The sequence below is a fragment of the Mchenga conophoros genome, linkage group LG7 (genome assembly GCF_057382185.1).
Source record: "Mchenga conophoros isolate Kocher_MC1m ecotype Shallow Benthic linkage group LG7, M_conophoros_male_GT1.1, whole genome shotgun sequence".
Classification (NCBI taxonomy): Eukaryota; Metazoa; Chordata; class Actinopteri; order Cichliformes; family Cichlidae; genus Mchenga; species Mchenga conophoros.
Genome location: NC_140532.1, coordinates 30,278,215 through 30,291,423, shown reverse-complemented (window position 1 = coordinate 30,291,423; position 13,209 = coordinate 30,278,215). Strand labels below are relative to the sequence as shown.

Here is a 13,209-nt window from a genome sequence, read left to right as displayed (position 1 = left end):
TCCATGAAAAATAGATTCACAAACAAAATTTCAATTATAAATATTTCTAGGCCCAAAGTGGAATACAGGATCTCATAATGTCACAGTCCCCGTGTCAGCCCGGCCAGCCCCGCCTCTGTTCTCACAAATTATTTGTGCCACTCCAAAAAAATAATTTCTGTCCACTATGAGATAAAGGAGAACAACAGCCTGATACCTGCAGGCCTGACAACAGGAGATGTATCACTGCTGTAACACCTGTAACATTCAGCAGTCGCCTCATTGTTCTGACACACACAACAAAACTATTGACTACACTACACACTAACTACACAACAAAACACACTAACTACACAAGATTTGCGCTAAACGTCACAAATCTCTCACATCTCAAAACACCGGCATCACTCCTAAAACTTCCCCCCGTTTCTTAACTGAATGCCATGTTGCCATATCATTTTTTGATTGGTCGACGTACATTTTTCCACCAATAGGAAAGGGCGGGGTTTTTTGGTTTTGTCTTTGCTCACAGGTGGAGAGTGCTTTCGTTTTTCTTATAAAATGCCATTTTTACCGTTTCTCCCCGCAGTAAATATAAACAACGACAGTATTCAGGAAGAAAACCAAACATTGCAGATATTTTTATCACAACTCTGGTTTTACGTGGCCTATCAACACAATTTAAAAACTGGTATAAAGTCCACACTTTTTCCGTCAATTGTTCCGTCTGTCCTGCTCACATCTCCAATGGTTGTACACGTTGTCATTACCGTGGCTTCACTCCACATCAGCCGCTTTGCTAGCTAAAACACCGGCGTCGGCACATAAGGACGCTGTCATAGCCTGTCAACGTTGATTAGCTGCGTATATACGAATGTGAATCGCGTGATTGGCTGGACTATGGGATAAGGTGGCATCATTGTAATCCCATACAGGAGCAGCCAGTCACTTACTGACTAACACTGCAAAACAGAATTGTTAAAGTTTTAATTTTAATTTCAAATCAGGTTAGATCTTTTTTTTTTTGTGCGCAACGCAAATTTTCTGTGCGCAGAGACCGTGCCAGCAGTGCGCAATTGCGCACGTGCGCAGCTTAGGGGGAACATTGGTTATAAGTGTACTGGTTACAAAGGTTCATTGTACCACTGTTTGTGGGAGTGTGAAAAGATTCAAAAGTTTTGGTGCTCAGTGTTAAAATATATTTCTCAGATCACATCTTCCCTGTCCCATTAACCCTTTAGAGCCGGTCAGAGCGGGCACGCTCTGTTTTGCGTAACTATTTTTAAATCCCGGTAGCTCTGCAACCACGTAAGCTAGTGCAATAATTTTTTTTGCATATGAAACCGGAGGAGATGTACTTACATCTTATGCCATCAGCTTGAACTAGGTCACGGTTTCCTTCCACATATAGCTTTGCAAAAACTGCATAAAAAGCACTTGCAGCAACAAAAACATAATATTCCAGAAACACGCTTTGCCGATCCAATCAGCTGTTTGTAACACTTCCCACGTTGGAATAGACGTCAGCGCGAACTTTTGCCCGAAACCGGAAGTGACGTCGTTTTCGCGGAAATGTAGTTTTTTTTACCATCAGGGCCTCAGGGCTTATACTGGTGTTTTTAAAAGTTATCTTTGACTTTATGACTTTCTTTGTCTTTTCTGGGATGCTTAGGACTCATATTGCACTGCTGGAAATAGTTTATTTTGATGCATATGCTGCCTTTTTGCAAATTTGCAGTATAATATTTATTTTCGTTTTTCCTGCAGTATATAAAAATTGGTGTATTTCAAAAATAAAACTATGAAGGCACTCAAAATAAATTTCCTGTGGTGGAAACTATTTTGTGCAACTTTTTTGTATTTACAGTTTTGAGGGATAAGCCTCTTAAATTTCTCTAACTAGAAATATATGTTAAAAAAGCAAAAACGATTTTCAATTTTTTTGTAGTTTATTGCACTTTTTTGCAATTTATGTAATTACTATGCACTTAATGAATACATATTATTAAAATCTGGGCTATAATTGATGTATTGATGTATAGCAACTTGAAATGCTCCCAAAAATGGCACCACACCATGTAAAAATATAATATAAGCTCTGGCGGACTTGGTTCTATGGTAGGTCTTAAAGGGTTAAGTCCTAAGGTCTGTATTTTAGGCATTTATTCAGATGACTGTATTTCAACTCAGACAGAGAGAAAGATGGTTGACTTTTGCTTACTCCAGGCCAAACGTTGTATTGCTATATGCTAAAAGAATGTTGGTGGCCCCTCTTTTGACCAATGTTAAACAATGTAAATTTAGTTCTTGAGAAACTGACCTATGTGGTTAGGAAAAGATCATCAGAATTTTTTGATATTTGGAAGATGTTTCTGGAGCTTTTAAAGACCGGGGACGTTGAGGAACTGGAGAGAGAGTAATGTAATGAAAATATGCAACTAAATTTGGGAATGTATACAGTACAGACTATCCTGTACTTTTTTTTTTATTTTATATTTTTTAAATTTCCTTTAGTATTATTAACATTTTTTTATTTGTTTTTTGAATGTCTTGTGTTCTTAGTACTTTCTTACTGCCATATGTTCAAGTTGTTTAAAGTGTTGGATGTTTCTGAATACAAAATTCAATAAATATATGTTTAAAAAAAACAAAGAGGCAGATTTTCTCCATGTTTCAAACACTGAAACACATTTATGAAGCTCCAGAATCTGTTCAGCTAAAGTCAGAGAAGTAACATTGTAACACAAAGGATACTACTGCAGAATCATATTTAGGAAAATTTAAACCTGAATGTAAATTTAAGATATTTTAGTCTGAAAGACGTTATGGGGATGTTATTGTAAAATAGCTGCACACTGACACACTTCTCTAAAAAGGTTGTTATAAATATGGCTAATTCAACATGGCTGACCCCTCATTAAAAAGCCAAAAACAAAACCACTGTATTTTTAATATTTATTTCTTTATGCAGACAAGTCTTATCTGTAGTTGTAATACAAATAGATTAATTCCACCAGGACCAATTCATTTAAGCACACTTGATATGTTAGGGTACATAATCCCATGTTCAAGAAAATTGCAAACACTGGTTCTTAATATATCTTAATATCTAAAATAATGATAGACAATATTGGAAAAAACACATCTGCGTCTATACGTCACAAAAAGCTGCTTCCCCTTGGCAATTCTTCCTTTTCTCAATGATTAAGTTAAAAATGAGGATGATAAAAAAATCAACTTCTACATTAAATTTATCTTGATTTCCTGATCCCAACATTTGCAGTGATCTTACCTGTGTTATTTCAGGATGGTCAGTGATGCTGAGGATGCAGAAAGGGGGGTGAGGGGGAGAAACAGCTTTATACCCAAGAGACAATTCAAAACCAAACAGGATAAAAGAAAGTTAAGACAGAAGAGAACATCTCACAGTAACACAAATTGTCACCATAACTTGTTTTAACAACATAAAGCTGTTAAAACAGAATAAGTAAAATGATGATCAATGTTCAGTCTAAATCTCACTGGAGTTTAACCTGCTGTTGCACATCATGATACTTCCTGTGGATACTGTGTGACATAAAACCGCCATGAACTGTCATTTGTCATGTAAAAGGTAAATGGACTGATTGTTATATTTCTACTCTCCCAGAGCACTCAAAGTGCTTTGTACAACATGTGGCACATTAATCAGATTATTTCTGTGTATTTCTGGACTCTAGCTTTTGTTTCCTTTTGTATTTTGGTTTGCATGTTTTTCTTTGGCCAAATAAAAATTTCTCTTTTACTTTAAATCGGCAGCCTTGTTGTCCCAAATTTCAATTCCCTTCACACTCCTTTCCATGCTTCTGCAATTTACATTCAGTATAGACAATGCAGAGCATACAAAAGACAGAGTACAGCTAAAGTGGGAGCAGAAAAGGTACAAAGTTTCTGAGAATAACAAAGAAGTGTAACAGAATAGAGCTTCAGGAGCAGCAGCATCACTTGGTCTCAATAATCTGTTTTCTTCTGCTTTGAGTCTCTCTGCTCTTCTTCCCTCTTGCGTTTCTGGACTTGCTGTGATCCCTTCTCATTAGAGGGAGCTGCACTCATCAAGGACTGAGAGGATCCCTCTCCAGAAGATGGATTACAAGCAGTCTTTAGATTCTCATATAATTCCTTCTTTTCTCCTCTCAGTGTTTTCTGTACTTCTTCAATCTCGTCTTCATCTGCCAGCCGATGAAGGAGAGGTCCACAGTAAAGCCTGACAAAGCAGAAAATCTCAGTTAAAGTTGATGAAGTGTGTTAAACATCTGTGGAGCGCATCATTGGTCTGGTGTTTACCGGGCACACTGAGGTTCTGGTAGAGGGGAACACAGCAGCTGGTTCAGGTGGAGGCTCTGCCTCATGCAGCACAGCCATTGGCTGAAAGCATGAGCCACACGGGGCTGCCAGTTACTCACACCTTCATCCTTTAAAGCTTTCCTCTTCCTCTCAAACTCGTCCTCTACAGACAACATAAGACAAAGTTTCAGTGACACAGAACCAGAGACCAGCAGCAGTTTGTCTTCTTGATCAGGCTGATGTGGAAGCATCAGTGCTGCTGCTGTCACAGAAACTCTGACTACAGTCCATCTGCTGACTGCTTTCAGAGAGACTAACCTGCTGACAGCTGACCGTGAATAATAAACCGAATAATCAACTTTATGGAGCTGAAACTGTAGAGCTGTCACAAGTGTTCCTAATTAAGTGACTTGTAACTATGCATTTCGTTGTAAATATCCATCATGTTACCCAGTGAGACTCACCTGGACCATGTTGGTCAAACACAAACCCCAACAGGAGGGCGTGGAGGCAGTGGACAGTTTCAGGTTTTGGGTGGTGTTGTAGCCTCTTGAACCAGAAAACAGTCACACAGACTGGCAGCTTCAGCTGGTCGGGGATGTTTTCTAAGGCTGAAGTCTGAACCTGCAGAGCTTCTTCAAACACTCTGCGACGCAAACCCTCAGGAGCCTGCACAGAGAGGTACCACACAGACAAGATGCTCACGTGTACCACGGAAACACATCTATGACCTGTCAGAGTAATTAAACACATATTTATTGATTAACCTCAGTACCTTATGCAGACGCTCTAGTTGCAGTTGTTTCTGTTCATCACTGCTGAGGAGTATTGATGGGACACGCTTGTCTTTGATCTCTTCTCTATCCCTGTCATATTCAGTGCACATCTTATCTCCAATTAACAGTCCATAGAAGTACTGTCTGATACGGTAAGCAGCTGTGTAACTACTGTGCTGTGAAAAGTCCTCCACAACTGGAGTCAGCATCATTGTCTTCTGATCCACAACACTTGTGACGAAAGTGGTGAGTTCTCCAGACATCATATTTTCATGCATCCACGAAGGCAGATTAGAACTTGTTTCTTCTGGTTCAACATATTTTTGAATGGCAAGTTTGAATGTTTTGTTCTCTTTTTCACCAACATGACTTAAAGCTTGACTCAGAGCACGTTCTCTCTTCTGTGAGTCGTTCAAACCATCCAGTTTCACTTTACTTAAAAACCTGAGCATACCATCCAGTCTTTTAATGCTGTACTCACAAGATGAAGATGATTGTCTTGCAAACCTACCTCTATCTTCTAATCTTGAATAATCATTTCCTGCTATTGAAGCAAAGACTGGCATGAGAGCAGGGTCCAATTTAAAATGCTCACAAAACTTTGAACGTGTGTAGAGCTTAGCAGGAATTTTGCCATCCTTCTTTCTTTTCCATTCAAAGTTGTCGAGATGAAGGAAACCTTTGTGCACATCATAGATAAGGAAATCTGTGTCAGTGGCCAGCACAGCACATTGTTTCTGATTTGCAGCAGAAAAAACCTCAGGGTCTGCCTCTCCTAAACACTGTTTAAACTCTATGTCTTTCTCCTTCAAGATTTCTATGAAGACATCTTTGACCAGAGGTGGTAAGACGTTACATCCTTTTGGCACAGCGTCAGGCTCACTCTCTGCTATTGTCTTTGCTTTTTCTAGTCTATTTCCAAGGCGAGACACAACTGTTTTGTGCTTGTCAGGCCCCGAGCCTCCATCCAAGATGACGTACGGAGTGACTTCACAGTCCTGCAGAGTCTTAAAAAAGTTACAGACCTCATCTTTGAATCCAGGATAATCTCCTCCACAGCGCTGGTCCAGCTTTGGATCAGAGTTATAATACAAAGAATAGTACAGAGCTGCACCATCAATGATGAGACCTGTTTTTTCTACTTTAACCTCTTCACAGAGACACAAATCATCTAGCATTTTCTTTAACTTTGAAACCCCCATGATTCCTTACGGTGTGGTGAAGGTGAGCGGTGGTTATTGTGCTAATGCCTTTGTGTCTGGTGATTAGTCGATGCTAGCAGTGATGTCAGCAGAGGGTGAGGGTGCACCACCAGATGTTCTAATACTATTCAAAGCAGTGGAAAAATGTTGAATCGACCTCCTGACTGATCAACTGGAAACTTTGCAGAAATTTCTACAAAAAAAAGAAAAAATTACTGCCGTTTACAATAGTTCAGTCTGACTAACAAGAAAATGTAACAAAGCATTCAGAGGACAAAGCAAAATGTATTATTAACAGGTGATATACATGGTCTTACAAAAAGTGCCAACAGACGCCATGAAAAACAAAGTAATTCTGAATTCAGGATGATTTGTTAGTTTCCATATAAGATGGGAAATGGAGATGAGCGGGTTATGATGATGTGAGGGGACGATGGAGGTGAAACATTTGTGTGCCCAGACAATATTTCTATTTCTTTGTTTGGTTCAGACGGCACTTTATTAAGACCTGTTATCTGAAAAATTTTCTGCAGGGATTTCTTCATCCTCTTATTGTCTTCACCATCATCACTTCTAACAGAATTGCAACCAAGGAACTTGGCTATGCTTGCTATGCTTCACAGGATCTGAACTTTCAGGGAAATTCTTAGAAAAAAAATCAGTTTTCAGGGCAGCAAAAATTATTACAGCAAAGATCTGTGAATACAGAGCCTGAACATGTTTCTCTTTGTGTACCAGCTCTGAGGTTTCTAACTCTCCTCAGGGCTCGCAAAATTTCAAAATCCCTGGTAGCCCTTCGGGCAGGGACTCTTCAGTTTTTTGTAGCCCAAAATAAATTTAAGTAGCCCGAATAAAAAAGAGCAATTTTTTGATTGATGTTTTGTTTCCTGTTTTGTTTCCTTTACAATATTATACATTAAAGTATAATATTGTAAAGGAAACAAAACATTAATCAAAAAATTGTTGAAAAACAAATTACAACATTGTATAAAAATTACAATCATCAATTCAAATACTTGGTTCTAATTGAACAGAAATTTCTATGAACTTGTAAGAACTGTGTAGGACATGAATCAGTCTGTGTCAGATCCTGAATTTGAAATTTCCACTGAAATCACAGGTAAGAGACAAGTGGAACCAAGATCGATGCCATTTGCTTTTTGAAGTTTGCAAAGACTGCTAAATTGTGCCAGTGGTAGTTCACTCTTTGCAACATAGTACGCTGTTTTAGACTGATTTTCAGGTTTATTTTTAGTATGTTATTTGCAACTGGTGTTTGTTCTGGGAAAGACATTGCAGACTGAGCAATAATGCATTTCTTGCATTTCTCATGGGTTCTAATGGGGGCCTTTCTTAAAATGACTGGTCCCAGTAACAAAGATGCTTGTCGACTCAGAAATCGAGGGAAAACCAACAACACACCCGGCAGAACATCATGTTATTTACACGGGTGCACATAAGTGGTCTGCATGTGCGCAGCGCATTCGCTGTCAAAATAAAAGATGCGCACCAGATAAGAAGTTGCAACACGCGTTTGCGTCCATATAAAAAGCACTGTTTTTGTCCGCTAGAGTGGGATTTTCACGGCACATTCTGCACCACATCTCTGTGCGTTCATCATTTGTTTGAAGCCAGCTCACCTCCTGCAACTACTTTTTCGAGAATACGTGCTTCTTTTGTGGTTCGGACTCCTTCTGACATTTGTTTGGAGGTGGAGGAAAACCAAAGTAATTGCTTAAAGGAGCTTGCTTCTTCGACATCTTTAAGAGTGCTAAACAAATGTCTGTCCTCCTCCAGAAAATCTTATGTACGCAAACGCGTGTTGCAACTATTTTGACAGCAAATGCGCACCTGCGGACCACTTATGTGCACCACTGGTTATTATATAGCTTGTCATATTGCAGCCACAGAAATTCTTTTGTCCATGAAACCATAAAGCTGCACTTTCTTTTTGCCTTATAGTCTGATTTGTCATAACTTCTCCGTTTTGTGGTAAGCTTTTCTTTGGCTGTCACTTCTTCACCCTGACCTGTCTTATTTGGCTCAGCAGAACTAAAATATATATCCTGCTGCTTTTACACACGCACTCACATAACGCTCAGCGATTCTCTGCGCGATCAACCTCTCACATGTTTAAGCTGCGGGAGATTTCACTTGTCATGTTTGCATAGTAAGCTAACGATTAATAAGACGATGTCAGAGGAATTGGTGTGCAAATTATCATCACTCACCAATCAGTACTGTCCCTATCTATACACAGTTCGCGCGATTGCAAAGTGAAAGCAAAAAACAAGCGCGAATTCAATATGTCACATATTGACAGTGGCTCACCGATGCCAATGACATAATTACCCAGCTACATTTCCGAAAGAATGCAAAAGCATTGACATATATTTTTCCTTCCTACATTAGCCCGACAGGCAGGGCAGAGATGGTAGCCCGACTGGAAAAATCGCTAGCCCCGGGACGTCGGGCTAGCGATTTTGCAAGCCCTGCTCCTGCTGTGATGACGCAGATCAAACTCAGATCCCGTACAGATGAATACATCTGTTATGAAACTATTTTCAGTCTCTGAAAACTCTTCAGGAAAAACGTTTTTAAAAAAACTAAAATACTCAAAAAAAAAAAACACTTGTTGATGCTTATGTAACAAGTGTCACCTGGCAGTTTGTTGCTCGCTGCCAGGTGATTGGCTGAAGAGCTGTGAAAAGGTAGTGGGTGTGTGGGGTGAAGTCAGCGCTCTTCTGTGGAAAAAACCAGAGGCAATTAATTCACTCAGGTGCGAGTGGGTATACTGTCGGTAAGAGACTTTTGCCATTTTTTGTTTGGATCTTTTGCTATTGCATGTGCCTATTTTTTAATGTGTCATTGGACTTTTTTAGTGTGACCACGAATTTTAATAGAAGAATTGATCAAGCCCTAGATCGACTGCGCGCAGGGAAACTGATCAATATTGTAGGTATATTGAGTGTTTGTTTTAGTTTCATGATTTTGAATGGTTTTATAAAATTGCTATTTTATTGGGTAATATTTTAATTGATAATGTTGTTTGTTTTTCAGCTGTGCTGTCTCTGCTGTCCTTTTTTTTGTTCTTTTGATTGATTTGTAATTTTGTTTTGGTTAGTCCGTCCAGCCGTAGAGGCGGTTATTGATTGAGAGTAAGTTTTGTAAGGGCGGACTAACCTCTCTTTTGTTTTTTATTTTAATTGTTTGTGCCACTTCCCTTTATCTCTCAGATCACAGGCCATACATAGCACTGATTCCCAGCTGCGCTGAGACCCGAATTGTTTGCAGTGTGTGCCACGATTGCAGTGTCACTAAGCGGGGTGTGACGGGTTGTAGTGTTATTTCGCACAGTTTGTGTGGTAAGTCTCATGCGCAGCTGGGATATCGGCAGGATGTGTTGTAAGTCCTGTCTGGAAACGACTGGGAATTTGTATGTTTAACTTATGTAATAAATAAATGATCAATTATTTCTTTGCCCCGTTTACTCATCCCTTGTCCTCGGTTACACTTAGTTTCACTTTCATTTCGCCACGAACTCCAAACAGAGTTTATCTGAACATTATCTGAGTCCTCCTTCCTTCTTTGGCTCTCTGTCTCTCCAGCCTCTCTCTCCTACCTGCACAATCACTATGACATAACGAGCGGATTCTCACCTTTTTAGTCTGCAGAAGCTGAGAGTCCGAGCAGCTCCGACGAGTCACTCTTCAAAATGTCTGAGCAGTAGTGATGTTCGATTCGTGAACGAATCGTTCAATACTCGAGAATCACTTTACTGACTTGTGAATCATGATTCACAAGCCCAACTGACTCACTGACTCATCCCTGTTGCTGTTAGCAAACTAATTCCATTAGTAGAAATATATCTAGCTTATAATTAAAATTGTGGGGGGAAAAACAACAGCCAGTTTCGTAACAAAAGCATTTCTGCTCTGAACTGAAAGAAAACCCCCTGAGTAGAAGCTCACATCAAGAAAATAGCTCCTCGGTTCACAGTAGCATTGCGCTGCTAACATGCTAACATCACATTTGAGCTACTCACCCCCTCCCTTCCTGTGCTGAATCGTAAGCATAAGCGAATCACTCAGGACTCACTAACCCGAGAAGGGGGCCGAGCAAGATGGCGGCGTGATGAGGAGTGTCTTTTCGAGCTCTCAGCACTAGAAAGATATAAAGCATTTTTACAACGCTTATTTGACGTCTTTGTAACTTTCAAGACTTTTTTGAAGATCAACACACTAAACCTGCTAAACCTGAAACCAAATTCTGCAACAACAACATGTCGAAATCTGCTCAGAAAAGGCTGAGTAACTCGGGCAAACCACATGCAACTAGCATGCTAGCTAGCGACCATAGCTACATAAGAGAAATGGAGTGTCAGCAGATGGTTGAAGAAGAATTTCCACCCCTACCAGTTACGCCTTCCAAGCCTCCAGTGGCTAAAAAACCAACACTGTCTACCAGTCACTCTGATGACGATTCCCTGAAAGCTGATGCGGTCAACACTTTGATTAATCTGATCAACACCAGAAGTGACGCAATTGAAGAAATGGTAGGAACAGTTCGTACGGACTTAAAGGACATAAGTGATAAGATTATGGTCATTGAGAAAAGGGTTGAGAAAAACGAAACGCTTACACAGAAATGTGACGAACACATCTCTGAAGTTGAACGCTACAACCGCCGTTGGAATCTGAGACTGTATGGGGTACCGGAGTTGGAGAAGGAAGATGTGCGCGCAAAGGCGATTGGGATATGCCAAACGGTTCTACCTGCGGAGAAGGAAAAGTTTTCAGAGGTCTTAGACATCGCTCATCGAGTGGGGAAACCAAAACAAAATGACCCGAGACCCAGAGGGATCATCATCCGGTTCATCTCAAGGAGAATTCGTGATGCGGTGTGGAAAGCTGCCAAGAATAATACTTTCCTTCAAAATAATCATCTGAGGTTTACTGAAGACCTGACGAGAGAGGACAAAGAAAACAGACTGAAGCTGTGGCCCATTATAAAGAAAGCACGTGAAGAAGGGAAATCTGCTTACTTTATTGGAGGTCGAGGCTTTGTAAATGGTGCTGAAGTTCACACATAAACTCTTCAATATTCCCTGACCCTTAGTTCTTCTCAGGTTTGTTTACAAGGTGTTCTTTATATTGATGTGCCTGATATTTGTAGATATTAATAGTTGGCTGTCTAAATTGCTCTTTGGTGTTAGCAAAAAGCCAAATTACTGTTAAATAGGTAAAACCTTTTTTGTTATGCTTTTATTAGGCGTCTAAAGTTTTTTTTTATATATATATATTTACTCTATACTGTGAACATTCTCATATTCTAGTGCTGATCTCAGTGTTAGGTTAAAAAGTTTATCTTCGATTTACTTTTTAATACATATCTTTTCTTTGTCAACTTGTGTTCTTTGTTTTTTGTTTCTATTAATGCTAGGGGTCTTCGTAACAACTTAAAACGTAAAGCCACTTTTCTTTATGCAAAGCAACTTAAATCTGACTTTGTGTTTTTGCAAGAATCTCACTCTACTATCGACGATGTTAGTTTTTGGCGATCTCAATGGGGAAATTCTATTTGGTTATCTCATGGAACTGAACGATCAGCTGGGGTATCAATCCTAAAAAACAGATATAATGGGGATGTTTTACATACAGAATGTGATTCTGCAGGTCATTACATATGTCAAGTCATAAGATATAAAGATTTAGTCTTAATTGTTACTAACATATATGGGTTTAACACGAAGCTAGAAAATGATCATTTATTTTTGACGATTGAAAAAAAAATATCTAGCTGGTTAAATAAATTTCCAAATGCAAAATTATTACTAGGTGGAGACTTTAACTGTATTATGGATGCTGAATTAGATAAATTTCCTCCAGGACATTCGAAAAGAATTAATACCACATTGAAGGCTGTTATGGTACGCCTGAAACTTACAGACATTTGGAGATTCAAATTTCCTCAGTCCAAAATGTTTACTTGGTGCAACAATTCTAACTCGAGACATTCAAGGATAGACTTTTGGTTAGTCTCAGAGAGCTTTGACAGCAATAGCATAGATGTAGGTGCTTGGCCTTCTCCAGCAACAGATCATAAAGCCATATATATTAAAATAAATCTAACTTCTCTACCTAATTCTTCTGTTGTTAAATTTACATACTGGAAACTCAACAGCTCATTATTACAAAAAGACGATGTGAAAAAGGATCTTAAAGAACTGATCTCAAACTTTTGGTCTATAGCTCAAGAAGATTTAAAATATGGTAATAACTGGGAATTATTAAAATTTGAAATTGGCAAATATTTAAGAAAGATTGGCAGCCTTAATGCAAAATCCAAAAGATTGGAGGAAGAAAATATAATTTCTCAAATCACACAGTTATCTAATAAACGAATTGACACTTTAACTGAAGAGGATAAAATGAACCTTGCTAAATTACAAGATAAATTAGATCGTTTATACACAGACAAAGCAAAAGGCGCTTTTATCAGATCAAGATCTAAATGGCTTGAAGAAGGTGAGCGTAACTCCCATTACTTCTTCAGTTTAGAAAAGAAACACTCAAGTATAAATAATATTAGCAAATTAATGATAAATGGAGTTATAACAGAGGATTACAGATTAATCTCTAAATATTGTAGTCATTTCTATAAGGAACTTTATAGTTCTACATTTTCTCAGGAAGATGCAAATCATCTCTTAGGATCGCTGAATGTTAAATCTATCAGCCAAGAAGAATCTATATTATGTGATCAACCCATCTCATTAGAAGAAGTCAAAGTTGCAGTTGGGCTATTGAAAAATAATAAATCTCCAGGTACGGATGGTCTTACTGCTGAATTATATAAAACTTTCTCTGAAGAGTTGTCTCCCTTTCTTCTTGAGGTATTTGCAGAAAGCATAGGAAACCAACAGCTTC

At 38.9% G+C, this 13,209-nt stretch overlaps 1 protein-coding gene across 1 annotated transcript; it reads right to left on the bottom strand.

The window, feature by feature from the left end:
* Positions 1 to 2,670: 2,670 nt before the first annotated feature.
* On the bottom strand, positions 2,671 to 10,027 carry LOC146570391 (single-strand DNA endonuclease ASTE1-like). The gene is made up of 5 exons (XM_085278823.1): positions 9,940 to 10,027; positions 5,078 to 6,473; positions 4,767 to 4,971; positions 4,303 to 4,465; positions 2,671 to 4,222 (listed from the first exon to the last, which is right to left on the bottom strand). The coding sequence occupies exons 2-5, from the start codon at positions 6,278 to 6,280 to the stop codon at positions 3,970 to 3,972; spliced, it is 1,824 nt and encodes a 607-aa protein (XP_085134949.1). The 5' UTR covers positions 6,281 to 6,473; positions 9,940 to 10,027; the 3' UTR covers positions 2,671 to 3,969.
* Between the last annotated feature and the right edge of the window lie 3,182 nt (positions 10,028 to 13,209).